Source organism: Pseudoliparis swirei, chromosome 4 (assembly GCF_029220125.1).
Source record: "Pseudoliparis swirei isolate HS2019 ecotype Mariana Trench chromosome 4, NWPU_hadal_v1, whole genome shotgun sequence".
Classification (NCBI taxonomy): domain Eukaryota; kingdom Metazoa; phylum Chordata; class Actinopteri; order Perciformes; family Liparidae; genus Pseudoliparis; species Pseudoliparis swirei.
In genome coordinates, this window is record NC_079391.1 from 32247080 (window position 1) to 32264045 (window position 16966).

The 16966-nt window shown below is 46.1% G+C and overlaps 1 protein-coding gene across 3 annotated transcripts; it reads left to right on the forward strand.

The window, feature by feature from the left end:
• Window positions 1-67: 67 nt before the first annotated feature.
• LOC130192463 (uncharacterized) lies at window positions 68-16761 on the forward strand. 3 transcript variants are annotated; one of them, XM_056412475.1, is made up of 15 exons: window positions 68-294; window positions 3620-3779; window positions 3881-4071; window positions 4716-4820; window positions 5062-5200; window positions 5983-6133; window positions 6229-6361; window positions 7237-7389; window positions 8632-8669; window positions 8792-8821; window positions 8915-9081; window positions 14149-14594; window positions 14704-14803; window positions 14928-15255; window positions 15632-16761. In XM_056412475.1, exons 2-15 carry the CDS (start codon window positions 3654-3656, stop codon window positions 15712-15714), a joined length of 2190 nt encoding a protein of 729 aa, XP_056268450.1. In that variant the 5' UTR covers window positions 68-294; window positions 3620-3653; the 3' UTR covers window positions 15715-16761. The 3 variants fall into 3 exon arrangements, with proteins under 3 accessions (XP_056268450.1, XP_056268449.1, XP_056268448.1); XM_056412474.1 differs by lacking the exon at window positions 68-294 and adding an exon at window positions 1213-1653; XM_056412473.1 differs by lacking the exon at window positions 68-294 and having other exon boundaries at window positions 1213-3779.
• The last annotated feature ends 205 nt before the right edge of the window (window positions 16762-16966 follow it).

The following is a 16966-nucleotide window of genomic DNA, read 5'->3' on the forward strand; positions in this document are numbered from 1 at the left end:
TTATTTCTCATTGTTCTGAGTTCAGGTGAACTGATTGTTCTTGGCTGCGTCTCAAGGTCTCCGCCCTCCTCCTCCTCCTCCTGACACGCACCGCTGCTTCTCTTCTTCTTCTTTTCTTCTCCCTTCTCCGGCCCAGCCAGTCCAACATCATTCTCTTTGGCTCCGCCTCCACCGCTGCGAGCGTTAAAACCGCGTCTGCGCTCTCGGCCGCCTGTTAGTGCTCGTCTGACGCCCGGCGGCAAGTAGCAGGTGCTTTCTGAAGGAAGTGTGATTAACGGAACCGGGCTAATCAAGGTAATGGCTAATTAAGGATTCACACTATTAATAGTAATATTAATATATATATATATTATACATATACTCTGTTTCCTCATTTGGGGGATTATTTCATGCAGCTTGTGGAGATTTGAGCCGACTGATTTGTATTTTTAGCAAAAAAAAGCTGATCTGAGAAATGGTCTTGCACAAGCTGAATTATAAATATTTATTATTATTTCGCTGAAGCAAAATTACAATTATTTTACTGTGAAGTAGAATTATAATTATTTTACTGAAGCAGAATTCTAATTTTTTTCACTAAGTCAAACTGAAGTTTTCTGTCCTGATTTCCGAGACTAAAACAAGTTTAATTGTTCATGTTTTTTGGTTTCCGGGAGAAAATGTTATTATTAATTGTCCAACAGAAGAAATGTGGATGTTTGAGTGTAAAAGTGTATCAATACGGCGGTGAAGAAGCTGCTGCTGCTGCTCGGCTCAATGAACTCCACGGTTTTTCTTCTGAACCGGTTAAGAAAACAAAAGAAATTAACTGAAAACATCGGAAGGTTACAAGTTCACTGCTAATAGTACTGTAGTAGTAAATAGTACTGTAGTAGTAGACGGTAGTAATGTCGTAGTAATGGTAGTAAATAGTACTGTAATGGTAGTAAATAGTACTGTAATAGTGGTAAATAGTACTATAGAAGTAGTAAATTGTAGTAGTAAATAGTACTGTAGTAGTAGATAGTAACGTAGTAAATAGTACTATAGAAGTATTAAATAGTACTGTAATAGTGGTAAATAGTACTATAGAAGTTGTAAATTGTAGTAGTAAATAGTACTATAGTAACGTAGTAAATAGTACTATAGAAGTAGTACTGTAATACTCGTAAATAGTACTGTAGAAGTAGTAAATGGTAATAAATTGTTCTGTAGAAGTAGTTAATAGTAATAAATTGTACTGTAGTAGTAGTAAATAGTACTGTAGAAGTAGTCAATAGTACTGTAGTAAATAGTAATAAATTGTACTGTAGAAGTAGTAAATAGTGCTGTAGTTAATAGTCAGGCATGAGAATCCCTCACCTTTCGGCGAAATTCGCCGTTTTGAAACTAAAATAGGTGACTTACGTGAATCGTGTAGAACCGAAGAGTTTTTGTTTTGGGGTAGGGGGGGGGGGTCAATTGGCCGGCCGGCGTTTATGAGATTGGAGTGGGACACGGAGAAAATGTGAAGTGTTGCTCTTCGCAATAGAACATCTTTGATGGGACGTGTCGCGTCTCGGCCAATCAGCGTCAAGATGTCTTCAGCGTTTGGTGGTTTAGGTTAGCTTGAATGTTAGATGCTACTTCTGCTGCTGTCGCGCTGCACGGTGGAGCGATACTAACAAAGTACCCGTACGTTAAGAGCGATGTGATTTAGCATATTTTTAGTCTCAATACTTCATTAAAAGAGCGATCAGAGCGCACGCGCTGCTCCGTGTCGAGCTGTCTGCGCACACTGCGCAGCGCTCACAGCGAGGGGCCTTAAGTGGCGGAATTTTCGGCTTTAAAAATAAAAAAAGATGCCAGAAGTGAAATGTTTAAGTTCAGTCTGTAAAGTTGTGTAACTCTCCAGCTGCTCTTCCTGATGAACTCTGTATCATCTGGTCAGAGACTAACGGCCTCATAGTGTATAATCATTGATCAATGCTATGATGGCTCCATGTAGTTTCATTAATATCTTGCTGTATTAATACTAATATTACTGCTATTTGTTAAGTGTTGAAAAAGTTGGTAAAAAGTGAACCATACAGATATTTTATTTATTACTATTATAGATAAATATACCAGTATCGTATTTATGGTATACTGTTTTTATGGTATTGTATCATGATATCTATGGCAGGTATGGTATAGAAGATTGTGACAACCAGGTAGAGGCAGAACAGACTCGAGGAACAGACTTGAGGAACAGACTCATGGCTCAGCAGAGCACAAGACTTGAAGACTTGTTCACCCCAACAACAAAAAAAGGAAGTTGGTTCATGAATGACCATATTATACACAATATTACTATTATTATAGTATTATAGGGCCCGATCACTGACTTGGTGTCAGAATGGAGGGCCTATAGATTATCATACAACGTCCAACATCGATGTTCGTGGAAGTCACCACCAGCACCCCCCCCCCCCCCCCCCCCGCGCGCCTATCCTCCTCACCTTTTTCACCCCTGACCCGTTTTCATGTCTGAATAGTACTGTAGTAGTAGTACTGTAGTAAATAGTTCTGCGATGCGTCAACAATAATTGGCGTTGCTTGTAATTTGTTGATCATCTCCGGATGATGAGCTGACAGCAGGTCTTCAGTCAGATTATCAGGTCATCAATCAGATTATCAAGTCTTCAGAGTCAGATTATCTCCTGGGAGAAAAGATGCCGTTGATTCATCCAGACGGAGCTTTGCTTTAATTAAAAAGTCTTGAGACGTCTCCGTCGGGTTCAACACGCCGTGAGCGATGAAACATGAGTTTATATTCAAGTATGAACATGAGAGAAGAGGATCATCAGTGATGTGGACCATCACAGCCAATCGGTTACGTTTGAATCCATGTTTCCTTCACTTGAGTCCTTTACTTCCCTTTTGAGAAGCAACCGAGGAACTCGACCTTCCTGTTTGAAATCCGCAATGAACAATAGAAGAAAAAACATCAAAAGAAACAGTTACGCGACCATTCATTGGTGTTTTTTTGTGAACAACCTGTGAAGAAGAAGAAGGTATTTAATATTCAACGCTTAACATCTACGAACCACATAAAAACACCTTTTTTTGATTTAAGACAAATTCATGAACAATATTTTTTTTGTCCGTCAGCAGCTTCAATTCAGTTTATTTTGCAGAGCCCAAAATCACAACTCTTCCTCAGAGGGCTTTGCAGTCTGGACACATACGACATCCCTGACCTTTGACCTCACATCGGATCAGGAAAAAGTGAAGAACCCTTCAGGAGATCAAGAGGAGAACCCCTCCCGGAGGGACGGAGAAGAGAAGTCATGTGACCGGAAGGAATCATTACAGAGTTCCATAAACATGCAATGAGTATGACATCATGAGGGATGAGTAGTTGGCATGGACCACGAAAGAGAAGGAGGTGGAGAGGGGGGGGGGGGGGGCAGGGGGCAATGAGGTCAGGCCTTTAAGGCAGGATGCACAGAGAAGGAGGCGGGGCCATTGGGAAGGAGGCCGGGCCAGAGGCCGGAGGGGAGGAAGTCGAGTTCGTAATGAGCGATGAAGAGACCTGGGCGTCTCTATTATATGAAATGGAGTATTCGTTCATATTCTTCGACGCGTTGTTTGAACCGTATTGTCTCCGTTTCCCCAGAGATTCAGACTCCCTGTGTGACGGAGCGTCTGCGATGCGGAACACATTCCTGCTGCGGGTCCTGACTCTGGCCCTGGTCCTGGGGGCCCCGGCCTGCGAGGCCTCTTCTCTGGGCCTGACGGTCCACGTCGTGCCCCTGGAGGCCGACGGAGGGAACACGGTGCTCCACATTCTAAGCTCACGCTCAGCTCCTCATGTTCACTGAAGCGCAGCGCCTCCGACTCCCTGAAGCACACGTCAATAATCAAGTGATTGTTGCAGGTGCACGCCCACTTCAGCGCCATCGCCGCCGGCGCCTGTCCGTCCCTCTCCGGGCTCTGTGGCGCGGGCGAGGACTGCCTGGTCCACCAGACCTCGGACCCCTTCGTCGGCACCAAACCCGGATCCGGCTGGTGCGTCCGCCAGTGGCAGAAAACGGTCCCCAGTGATTACAATGACACCATCAGTTTAGGGTAGGAGACTCACACACACACACACACACACACACACGTGTGTGTACAGGGGGAATGTCGTCATTCTTCTTTCACATTTCTTGCCATCCTGATGTAATGTTCAGCCGGTGGAAATAGTTTTGAAATAGTGCTTTACTTCCTTCATGACTTATTTTCCCGGTTGGTGGTGCATTTTAGTTTTTATCTTTTAAGAATATAAACAGAATTACTAAATAGTTAAATAAATATTAAGTAGCTCATCTTTACAAATATGTCGTATGATCTTCAGTCGTACTGATGAAGTGATCAAAGTTTTGTATTTTATTTATTTGATTTGATTTTATTTATTTTATTTATTTTATTTTATTTAATTCATTGTTTTCATTTCATTCATTTTATGTATTTATTGTATTTAATGTATTTAATTTATCTTATTCATGTTCTTCATTTGGTTTTATTTTATTTATGTATTTATATTGTCATTCACTCTGATTGGTATCTCATTGCTTTTATTTATTTAACTTTGCAGAAATCTTGCCTTTAGGTATAAACCTAATTATAATCTATTCTTGTGTCTTTAGATGTTATTTATTTATATTTTATTTATTGAAGCATTCCAAACTAATTCAAAGTCTCTCTAATACACTTTCTTCTGAAATGTTTAGGCCCAACACAGAGATGTATGTGTCCCTGAACGCAGCTCCAACCATTCGAGAAAACAACGGAAAACTCAACCAACCTCCTTATGTTGGTCTCCCTCCGCCACTGAGGTGCACACGCACACACACATGCACGCACACACACACACACACACACATTGGTGTTCTTGTCAGTGCAATAAAGCCTATGATGTAATCAACTTACCTGAATCTGTCAACACCTATTTTAATATAAAATAAATATATATTATATGCATTTTTTACAAATGGAAATATGAAGCAGCCGGCTAACTTAGCTGAGCATAAAGACTGCAAACAGGGGGTAGCTGACCCCCCCCCCCCCCCCCCCCAGGGCCCGGGTGGGTTGCTCTCACCACTTCCAGCTCTCGGTGATGGACCTGGACGGCGACCGGGTCACGTGTCGCTTTGCGCAGGCCGACAAGGGGGAGTGTGTCAACTGCCCCCAGCACGCCTTCATCGAGCTGAATGAGGCGAGTCTCCCCGTTAAACAGCACACATAACGCATCATCATCACTGCCATCATCATCATCACTCCAGCAGAAGTGTAGACATACTTCCATGTAGAAAGTAAAAGTCCTCAAAGTCCGGTAAAACGAGCGCTCGGGAACACTTCCTCGTTCGTCCACAGGGGGCAGCAGAAATCCACCCAAAATGAAAAAATTCCTCTCGGTAACTTTCAAATAAAAGTATCGATCACTGCGCTGCTAAATACAAGTATGAGAAACATCTTCTTTTAATGTATATATATATATATAATATAAAACATTAAATTATTGCACTTCTTATTGCCGATGCACAAACTTGTAAACAGCAACTTTAGTAGTTGGTTGAGACTTTATAATGTTGGACACTTTAGTGTCAAAAAATCCTCATGTGCAGAGGGTGATGATGATGATGATCATCATCATTCTGACCATTGGGGCCAGTTTATTTAATTATGACTCTTTTACGAGACAGAATGGATGTTAAATGCTTTTATATATATATATATATATATGTGTATATACATACATATATCTAGATATATACTGTATAATATTTATTGATTCAGCTACTTTATTGAGATAAGAATTCAAAGGCATTTTGGATAAAGGACTTCTTAAATACATTTCCAGGACTCTATAGCGCCCCCTGGAGCTTTATATATCTCACACGTCCATCTTCTGCGTCCCTAACGGTTCTCAAACAGACATCCGTCTGCACACTGATGCCTTCGGTTGTTTCTTATACATCTTCTCAACTCTTTCTCCAGGAGAAGTGCTTGTTGTCCTTCACCGGCGCCGCGGCAGCGGGACAGTATTTCATCTACCTGATGGCGGAGGACCGGATCCCCGCCCCCCCGAGCAGCCAGGCCACGGACAGCGGCCCCCTCAGCGCCGTCCCCGTGCACCTCTCTGTCACCGGTGAGTCGGTCGGGGTATGACGCTCGTTGTCCTCGACAACGCCGACACAATAGAATGAGGATGGTCAAGGAATATTTCGATGTCCTTCCCTTCAGTGGAGTCGTCGACCGGCAGCTGCCTCGACGAGCCCGTGGTGTCGGGCAAGACCCCCGAGCAGGACGCCACGCTGTATGTACTGCCGTACGAGGAGGTTCAGTTCGACACCGACTTCGAGTCGCAGGTGGAGAAGTGAGTCCTTGTTACCTTTGTGTATACATCGCAACTTTATTGTCTTTAAGCAACACGGGGACAAACAAAACGAGCCGTCCCGTGCTACCAACGTGAGAGACGGCGTCCGGAGACTCGGCACGAAGTCAAACGGGATCCGCCAGAGTTGCCCCGAGTCGGCCGAGTTAAAACCATGGCGTGTGTTTGTGAGTGAAACTGAAGGTCTCTCTCTCTCTCCCTTTATGTCTCTGTCTCTCTCTCTCCCTTTATGTCTCTGTCTCTCTCTCTCTCTCTCTCCCTTTATGTCTCTGTCTCTCTCTCTCTCCCTTTATGTCTCTGTCTCTCTCTCTCTCCCTTTATGTCTCTGTCTCTCTCTCTCTCCCTTTATGTCTCTGTCTCTCTCTCTCCCTTTATGTCTCTGTCTCTCTCTCCCTTTATGTCTCTGTCTCTCTCTCTCCCTTTATGAGCATCTCTCTCTCTCTCCCTTTATGAGCATCTCTCTCTCTCTCCCTTTATGAGCATCTCTCTCTCCCTTTATGAGCATCTCTCTCTCTCTCCCTTTATGAGCATCTCTCTCTCTCCCTTTATGAGCATCTCTCTCTCTCTCCCTTTATGAGCATCTCTCTCTCTCCCTTTATGAGCATCTCTCTCTCTCCCTTTATGAGCATCTCTCTCTCTCTCCCTTTATGTCTCTCTCTCTCTCTCTCTCTCTCTCCCTTTATGAGCATCTCTCTCTCCCTTTATGAGCATCTCTCTCTCTCCCTTTATGAGCATCTCTCTCTCTCCCTTTATGAGCATCTCTCTCTCTCTCTCCCTTTATGAGCATCTCTCTCTCTCTCTCTCTCTCTCTTTCTCCCCCTCTCCCCCCCTCCCTCTCTCTCTCTCTCTCTCGCCAGTGTTTTGGAGGTGGGGGTGGTCGGCCCCCCCGGACTCTTCAGGGTTGGTTTTAAATCCATCAGCTACCTGGCGACCATGACGATAGCCTGGGTCCGCTCCGAGAACCAGCTGCCCCGGCTGCTGCCCGTCTGCTTCGCCGCGAACAGCAAGAGGTGAGCGCCGACCGGAGGCCGGAGAACCGGATCAAACCGGTTCCACAAAGACATCGGACTCATTTGGAAAGTTGAAAAATAAAGTTTCAAAAAACATATGGACCAAAAGGCTTTCATTTGTTAAAATGAACTAGTTACTTGCACAAATGTACACACAATGTACACACAATGTACACACAATGTACACACAATGTACACACAATGTACACACGATGTACACACAATGTACACACGATGTACACACAATGCACACAATGTACACACGATGTACACACAATGTACAGGAGAACATTCCTACCGGCGGCTATGAGGCTCTACAACAGATCACCTCTTGCCAGATCATAGTGCAATAACTACAACAATCACTGAATACTTACACTATGTTGATCTGCACTTCACACATCTCATTTGTTTGCACTACACATACACACACATTTCATTTCATTTGCTCTGCACTCATACACACACTTTGCTTTTTGCACTCTGTCTATATTTAATATTTTTTGTATTTGATTTGTCAGTGTTGTTGTGTGTTGTGTATGCATGTGTGTTGTATATTTACATATATATTTTGTTTTGTATTTTACTTTTATTTTACTTGTATACTTCTATATCTTTCATCCCTGTTCTTATATTTTGTGTTTTGTTTTTATTCTTGTGTGTTGCTGCTACTGTCACGACAAATTTCCCCTTGGGGATTAATAAAGTATATATCTATCTATCTATCTATCTACATAATGTTTACATATAATCTACTGAAATATATAATGTACATATAATATATAATGTCCACATAATGTACACACAATGTACATATAATGTACATAATGTATACATATAATGTACATATAATATATATGTACATCATGTGTACATTGTGTGTACATGTTGTGGACATTAGATGTACATTATGTATATTATATCTACATTATGTGTACATAACATGTATATTATATACATTATATATACATTATATGTTAATTTACATATGTACACACACTGTACATAATTTACACATAATATACACATAATACACACATAATATACACATAATATACACACGGTGTACATACTGTACACACGGTGTCTGCCTCTGGGTGAAACATGTCTTGACAGGTTTCCGTCGTTCTTCTAATTCTTACGTTAATTAACTCAAACCGGCTTTGAAGAACCTCCGGTTCACGGTGACTCTGCCAGTCAGAAATTCACATTTGGTTTGACCCGGTTCCTCTCGTCCCCCAGCCTGCAGTCGGGGCTTCGCTGCGTGTGGCTTTACCAAAGTAAGTGAAACATTACAATTATACGTTCATACGCCGTCGTCATAGCAACAGGGAGCCGAGAAGGCGGACCTTTACGACATCATTGTAAAACGTCCTCTTTCTTTCTTTCCTCTTGTTTCCAGGGGAGACGAAGGACCTGCCGGTCGGAACAGGTGGAGATTAAAATATCCTCATATCCGAGTGTTTTTTTAATTAATTTTTTGCGTACGATTGAAGATTCCTGAGAAAACTTAAATTTGATTTAGTGCTGACGTGTGATAAGACCCAGATGACCCTGGTGCTGCCCGTCGCCACGCTGAGCGCCATCGACCTGTCGGAGCTGCAGCTCAACAGCCCCACCTGCCCCGTCAGCTACAACAGCACCCACCTCACCGCCTCCATCCCGCTGGACGGCTGCGGCACCATCATTGTGGTGAGTCCTCTATCGCTTTCTTTATTTTTATAAAAAGGACGTGATAAATAGTGCGTCAATAGTGGGAGATTTCTAATATTTTTTGGGGGGAGGGGGGGGAATATTTACATAACACATGAACTTTACTGATATTTCCTCTGGTTTTTTTACGTATTCAAAAGACAACAAACCCACTGGGCTGGAAAATAACTCAAACTCGTCTTAATTGACACGCGCTGAAAATAATTGGTAACAAAATATAACCACGAAAAAGACAAAAGGCAAAATGTACTTTTGGCTTTCCCCAAAATGTGGATGATTGGATTTGAAGCTTTATCAGTTGACGTGTTCCTGTCCTCCACGGCGACGCCTCACCAAGGGCCACACGGCACTTTGAGTCAGTTCACATCCCAAAGGCCTTCAGGGTTCAGGTCTTCAGGTCTTCAGGCCTTCAGGTCTTCAGGTCTTCAGGTTCAGGACTTCAGGGTTCAGGTCTTCAGGGTTCAGGTCTTCAGGGTTCAGGTCTTCAGGTCTTCAGGGTTCAGGTCTTCAGGAGCTCCAGTGCTTTACCTGGAGGGTGCACGGGGGTCTTGTTGGATGAACTAGGATATTGTTGGGTGCACTGGGGTCTTGTTGGGTGTATGGGGGTCTTGTTGGGTGTATGGGGGTCTTGTTGGGTGTACGGGGGTCTTGTTGGGTGTATGGGGGTCTTGTTGGGTGTATGGGGTCTTGTTGGGTGTACGGGGGTCTTGTTGGGTGTATGGGGGTCTTGTTGGGTGTATGGGGTCTTGTTGGGTGTACGGGGGTCTTGTTGGGTGTATGGGGTCTTGTTGGGTGTATGGGGGTCTTGTTGGGTGCACGGGGGTCTTGTTGGGTGTATGGGGTCTTGATGGGTGTACGGGGGTCTTGTTGGGTGTCTGGGGTCTTGCTGGGTGTCTGGGGTCTTGTTGGGTGTCTGGGGTTTTGTTGGGTGTATGGGCTCTTGTTGGGTGAGCAGGGTCTTGTTGGGTGTCTGGGGTCTTGTTGGGTGTATAGGGTCTTGTTGGGTGTATGGGGTCTTGTTGGGTGTCTGAGGGTCTTGTTGGGTGTATGGGGTCTTGTTGGGTGTAAGGGGTCTTGTTGGGTGTGCGGGGGTCTTGTTGGGTGTATAGGGTCTTGTTGGGTGTATGGGGTCTTGTTGGGTGTATGGGGTCTTGTTGGGTGTATAGGGTCTTGTTGGGTGTCTGGGGTCTTGTTGGGTGTATGGGGTCTTGTTGGGTGCAGGGGTCTTGTTGGGTGTATGGGGTCTTGTTGGGTGCACGGGGGTCTTGTTGGGTGTCGGAGGTCTTGATGGGTGTTGGGGTCTTGTTGGGTGTCTGGGGTCTTGTTGGGTGTCTTGGGTCTTGTTGGGTGTATGGGGTCTTGTTGGGTGAACGGGGGTCTTGTTGGGTGCACGGGGGTCTTGTTGGGTGTACGGGGGTCTTGTTGGGTGTATGGGGTCTTGTTGGGTGTATGGGGTCTTGTTGGGTGTCTGAGGTCTTGTTGGGTGTCTGGGGTCTTGTTGGGTGTCTGAGGTCTTGTTGGGTGTATGGGGTCTTGTTGGGTGTATGGGGTCTTGTTGGGTGTATGGGGTCTTGTTGGGTGTATGGGGTCTTGTTGGGTGTATGGGGTCTTGTTGGGTGTATGGGGTCTTGTTGGGTGTATGGGGTCTTGTTGGGTGTACGGGGGTCTTGTTGGGTGTACGGGGGTCTTGTTGGGTGTATGGGGTCTTGTTGGGTGTATGGGGTCTTGTTGGGTGTACGGGGTCTTGTTGGGTGTACGGGGTCTTGTTGGGTGTACGGGGTCTTGTTGGGTGTATGGGGTCTTGTTGGGTGTATGGGGTCTTGTTGGGTGTACGGGGGTCTTGTTGGGTGTATGGGGTCTTGTTGGGTGTACGGGGTCTTGTTGGGTGTATGGGGGTCTTGTTGGGTGCACGGGGGTCTTGTTGGGTGCACGGGGGTCTTGTTGGGTGTACGGGGGTCTTGTTGGGTGTATGGGGTCTTGTTGGGTGTATGGGGTCTTGTTGGGTGTATGGGGTCTTGTTGGGTGTATGGGGTCTTGTTGGGTGTATGGGGTCTTGTTGGGTGCAGGGTCTTGTTGGGTGTCTGGGGTCTTGTTGGGTGTATGGGTCTTGTTGGGTGTATGGGGTCTTGTTGGGTGTCTGGGTCTTGTTGGGTGTATGGGGTCTTGTTGGGTGTATGGGGTCTTGTTGGGTGCGGGTCTTGTTGGGTGTATGGGTCTTGTTGGGTGTATGGGGTCTTGTTGGGTGTAAAGGGGTCTTGTTGGGTGTATGGGGTCTTGTTGGGTGTATGGGGTCTTGTTGGGTGTATGGGGGTCTTGTTGGGTGCACGGGGGTCTTGTTGGGTGTATGGGCTCTTGTTGGGTGTATGGGCTCTTGTTGGGTATATGGGGTCTTGTTGGGTGTATGGGGTCTTGTTGGGTGTATGGGGTCTTGTTGGGTGTACGGGGGTCTTGTTGGGTGTGCGGGGGTCTTGTTGGGTGTGCGGGGGTCTTGTTGGGTGTATGGGGGTCTTGTTGGGTGTATGGGGTCTTGTTGGGTGTATGGGGTCTTGTTGGGTGTATGGGGTCTTGTTGGGTGTCTGGGTCTTGTTGGGTGTACGGGGCTCTTGTTGGGTGTATGGGGTCTTGTTGGGTGTAAAGGGGTCTTGTTGGGTGTCTGGGTCTTGTTGGGTGTATGGGGTCTTGTTGGGTGTCTGGGGTTTTGTTGGGTGTCGGGGGGTCTTGTTGGGTGTATGGGGTCTTGTTGGGTGTACGGGGTCTTGTTGGGTGTATGGGGGTCTTGTTGGGTGATAGGGGTCTTGTTGGGTGTATGGGGTCTTGTTGGGTGTCTGGGGTCTTGTTGGGTGTCTGGGGTCTTGTTGGGTGTCTGGGGTCTTGTTGGGTGTATAGGGGTCTTGTTGGGTGTAGGGGTCTTGTTGGGTGTCACGGGGTCTTGTTGTGTAGGGGTCTTGTTGGGTGTATGGGGGTCTTGTTGGGTGTATGGGGTCTTGTTGGGTGTACGGGGCTCTTGTTGGGTGTATGGGGCTCTTGTTGGGTGTATGGGGTCTTGTTGGGTGTATGGGGTCTTGTTGGGTGTACGGGGGTCTTGTTGGGTGTATGGGGTCTTGTTGGGTGTACGGGGTCTTGTTGGGTGTCACGGGGTCTTGTTGGGTGTATGGGGTCTTGTTGGGTGTCTGAGGGTCTTGTTGGGTGTCTGGGGTCTTGTTGGGTGTCTGGGTCTTGTTGGGTGTATGGGTCTTGTTGGGTGTATGGGGTCTTGTTGGGTGTATGGGGTCTTGTTGGGTGTACGGGGCTCTTGTTGGGTGTATGGGGTCTTGTTGGGTGTACGGGGTCTTGTTGGGTGTACGGGGCTCTTGTTGGGTGTATGGGGTCTTGTTGGGTGTATGGGGTCTTGTTGGGTGTATGGGGTTTTTGTTGGGTGTGCGGGGGTCTTGTTGGGTGTATGGGGTCTTGTTGGGTGTCTAGGGTCTTGTTGGGTGTATGGGGTCTTGTTGGGTGTATAGGGGTCTTGTTGGTGTATGGGGTCTTGTTGGGTGTCTGGGGTCTTGTTGGGTGTATGGGGTCTTGTTGGTGTATGGGGTCTTGTTGGTGTATGGGGTCTTGTTGGGTGTCTGGGGTCTTGTTGGGTGTCTGGGGTCTTGTTGGGTGTCTGGGGTCTTGTTGGGTGTCTGGGGTCTTGTTGGGTGTCTGAGGTCTTGTTGGGTGTCTGAGGTCTTGTTGGGTGTATGGGGTCTTGTTGGGTGTACGGGGGTCTTGTTGGGTGTATGGGCTCTTGTTGGGTGTATGGGCTCTTGTTGGGTGTATGGGGTCTTGTTGGGTGTATGGGGTCTTGTTGGGTGTATGGGGTCTTGTTGGGTGTATGGGGCTCTTGTTGGGTGTATGGGTCTTGTTGGATGTATGGGGGTCTTGTTGGGTGTATGGGGTCTTGTTGGGTGTATGGGGTCTTGTTGGGTGTACGGGGTCTTGTTGGGTGTATGGGGTCTTGTTGGGTGTATGGGGTCTTGTTGGGTGTATGGGCTCTTGTTGGGTGTCTGGGTCTTGTTGGTGTATGGGGTCTTGTTGGGTGTATGGGGTCTTGTTGGGTGTATGGGGTCTTGTTGGGTGTACGGGGGTCTTGTTGGGTGTATGGGGTCTTGTTGGGTGTATGGGGTCTTGTTGGGTGTATGGGGTCTTGTTGGGTGTATGGGGTCTTGTTGGGTGTATGGGGTCTTGTTGGGTGTATGGGGACTTGTTGGGTGTATAGGGTCTTGTTGGGTGTATGGGGTCTTGTTGGGTGTATAGGGTCTTGTTGGGTGTATGGGTCTTGTTGGGTGTATGGGGTCTTGTTGGGTGTATAGGGTCTTGTTGGGTGTATGGGGTCTTGTTGGGTGTATGGGGTCTTGTTGGGTGTATGGGGTCTTGTTGGGTGTATGGGGTCTTGTTGGGTGTATAGGGTCTTGTTGGGTGTATGGGCTCTTGTTGGGTGTATAGGGTCTTGTTGGGTGTATGGGGTCTTGTTGGGTGTATGGGGTCTTGTTGGGTGTATGGGTCTTGTTGGGTGTATAGGGTCTTGTTGGGTGTATAGGGTCTTGTTGGGTGTATAGGGTCTTGTTGGGTGTATGGGGTCTTGTTGGGTGTATGGGCTCTTGTTGGGTGTATGGGCTCTTGTTGGGTGTATGGGGTCTTGTTGGGTGTATGGGGTCTTGTTGGGTGTCTGGGGTCTTGTTGGGTGTCTAGGGTCTCTTGTTGGGTGTATGGGGGTCTTGTTGGGTGTATGGGCTCTTGTTGGGTGTACGGGGGTCTTGTTGGGTGTATGGGGTCTTGTTGGGTGTATGGGGTCTTGTTGGGTGTATGGGGTCTTGTTGGGTGTATGGGGTCTTGTTGGGTGTATGGGGTCTTGTTGGGTGTATGGGGTCTTGTTGGGTGTTGGGTGTACGGGGCTCTTGTTGGGTGTATGGGGTCTTGTTGGGTGTACGGGGGTCTTGTTGGTTTCGGTTACATATTTTCTTGACATTTAATTCCGCTGAATGTTAATTCTTCTCTTCCTCTTCCTCACCGCCCCCCCTACAGCACTCTGGATCAGAGCTGGTCTACACCAACACCCTGCACAGTGTGCATCCCTTCACGAAGGTCAGCCGCCGGCCCTCCATGGAGCTCCCTCTGGCCTGCCGGTTCCCCGCCATCAAGGTCGGTGGGCCGCACGTCAACATCAGCATGCCCTCGGAGCAGGAGACCTTCGGTAACTTCCGGATCTGGGTCGAAGTTCACAAGCCCGGAGAGGGTCCCATGGGGAACCACACGCGGGTCCCTACTTTCCGCCCCCTCCGGATGGCGCAGAGACGATTGCGCCGAGAAGCAGAGTCTGTGTCCTCCAACGCCGTCGGGTCCCGGTACTCCTATCTGGACCTCCAGGTGATGTCCAACTGCAGCATCGGGCGAGCCAAGATGATCGTGAGAAACTGCATCGAGTCTGAGACGGCGGACTTTGCCATCTCCTCCCCCATCCTGGATCAAGGGTCAGTGACCCCTTGACCCCCTGTGTGTCGCGTTGAACGCAGTCCTCTGCGAGAAGACGTGTATATATATATATAAATTCCAATACCTCTCTCTGTCTTTTTCTTCCAGGTGTTCAGCTTCCAACACCACGTTAGAGGTCACCACCACGCGAAACAACTCCAAGGTTTACCGCCTGGATTTGAGCAACATAAAGGCCCAAGGACTCACGGTGGGTACCTCAACCCTGGTGACCTTTGACCCTGACTTTTTCCCCTCTCTCTCTCTTCTAAACCGTAGAAGTCATATCCTGTTTGCTCACCTGTCCGAGTGTTCGTGGTGTTGTTTATTTGCAGATGTTCGTCGAGTGCACCGTGAACCTCTGCATCGCCACCATGCCCTCTCAGACGTGCCCGGATCTGTGCAGCGGCGCCGCCGGAAACAGAAATGTGGTGAACAGCGTGTTCACCAACAGTTACAAGGTCCACTCGGGGCCCGTCAGCCTGGTGGTGACCCCGACTGTCGCAACCACCACCACCGCACCCCCCACAACAGGCAACAGCACCGCTGCAGCAACCTCCGCCGCTGCTGCTGCCGCCTCCGCCGCTGCTGCTGCCGCCTCCGCCGCTGCCGCTAACGCCGCCGCCGCCGCCGCAGCCACTTTCAACTGCACCAGCTCGCATGGTAAGACATCATCTTTGTGATGATTCATGTAGTAAAATGTGAACATCATAGTTTTCTTTGAGGATTGTCTGGGAGGAACGTACTCATAAATACGTATTGAGCTGTTTACGAATGACGATCGTATGAATTAAAGTTTATCACGTGTGAGAAGATTAAGAGCAGGGGGACAAACGGTCACTTGTTTCCTCATTGTCGGCCTTCCCGAAGAGAAAAGCAGCATATCCTCACCTCAGTGAAGCTTTTTCCCTCCATTATCCACTTTTATTAGTTATGTAATTCTCAATAAGCATTCTTCTAAGATATTTTGTTTCCTTCAGAATTTTAAGTATTGATTCAAGTTTAAAAACCCTAAAATCTTGAATGTTTTTTCCTGCAGCTCCAGAACGGGTCGCCGCCTCCTCGACAGCAGCAGTGATTTCAACGTTTATCGTCATATCTCTTCAAAACTTCCCTCACTGAGCGGTTACGACCTGTGGGAACACGCAGCGCTGCATCACTCCACTGCGTATGATTTCAGAGACGTGAATAAAGCCGAGAGCACACTACACAGTACCGTCACATCTAAAAAATACCAAATAAATCAGAGGGCGGTCAGCTATGTATGGCCAAAACCTTCATAATTGAATATCTCAAGAACAGATATAAATCCGAATAAAGCTTAATTTAAAAATAAATAAACAGTCTCTCTGAAATAACATCATAGTGTAGCTTAATAGTGTTTACTCCTCTGTAAATTCAATAATTAAAAAATGCAGAGAATTAATTATTTGGTTATTAATTGAAAAGCGTAATTGCAAAATTAAAGTTAAATTAGAGATAAAGAAAAACGTAATTTTTTTTGTCTAAACACAAAAACAGTGTCATTTAAATGTCAATTGATTTAACTTTGCTAGTGTATTCGCATAAACAGAATTCCAATCAATTGAGAGTTTTTATGAGAAATTGCGAGCTTGCTTTTATAAAAATTTTTGATCACTAAATCTCAAAATATTAATGCATATTGAATTATCTCGCAGCCCGAGTCACACTGAATGACGTGTGTTGTAGTCACACGTTAAGGTCCTGCAGGTCCTCACGGTCTGAGACCTCGGTTCATGTCGTTCTTCACTTTTCCGTCACTTCCTATCGACAGTCGACTGTTTATTGTAATCAAATCAAAAAATATATATTGACTCTTTTTTCTTCACAAGAACACCAGACTCAGTTAAAATGCCTTCTTGTGTGTTCTTTGCTAGCTTGGTGCTGGTTGTGCAAATTCAGCATGTTGTCTGCGAATATTATTTGATGAAAATTTAAATAAATAAAAAACGGCTCACCAGTCTGTGTCACAAACTTGTGAGCAGGCAATAACAAATACACTGTTTATTAAAGTGTTTATTACAACATTGTGGATAACATGTATTTAAATTTATTTTCCACGAAGGGTTGTGTGCATCTCTCTTCACATTACATATAACAATGTGATATTATAAAATATTGATGTGACATTAAAAACTTGCAAACCTTTATGTTGTGTTGATTTGTTTGATTTGTTAGAACAAAGCAAAAATATCACTGGTGCTAAATGAGGAAAGGGTTTCAAAGATTATAATACAATATTACTTATTTTAGATGTATTTAGTCATTGACTTCTGGAAATATACCAATAATAATCTAAAAATGATCTTATTGGTACGAATAATGATAATGATGTTAATTATAGAACACAAAG

What these genes read in the sequence shown, in the direction of transcription:
- LOC130192463 (XM_056412473.1), top strand. Translation starts at nt 3,444, where the DNA reads ATGCACAGAGAAGGAGGCGGGGCCATTGGGAAGGAGGCCGGGCCAGAG. An exon ending in GGTCTCCCTCCGCCACTGAG is followed by an intron (nt 4,821 to 5,061) that starts GTGCACACGCAC and finishes CCCCCCCCCCAG; the next exon opens with GGCCCGGGTGGGTTGCTCTC. An exon ending in TAAAGGCCCAAGGACTCACG is followed by an intron (nt 14,804 to 14,927) that starts GTGGGTACCTCA and finishes GTTTATTTGCAG; the next exon opens with ATGTTCGTCGAGTGCACCGT.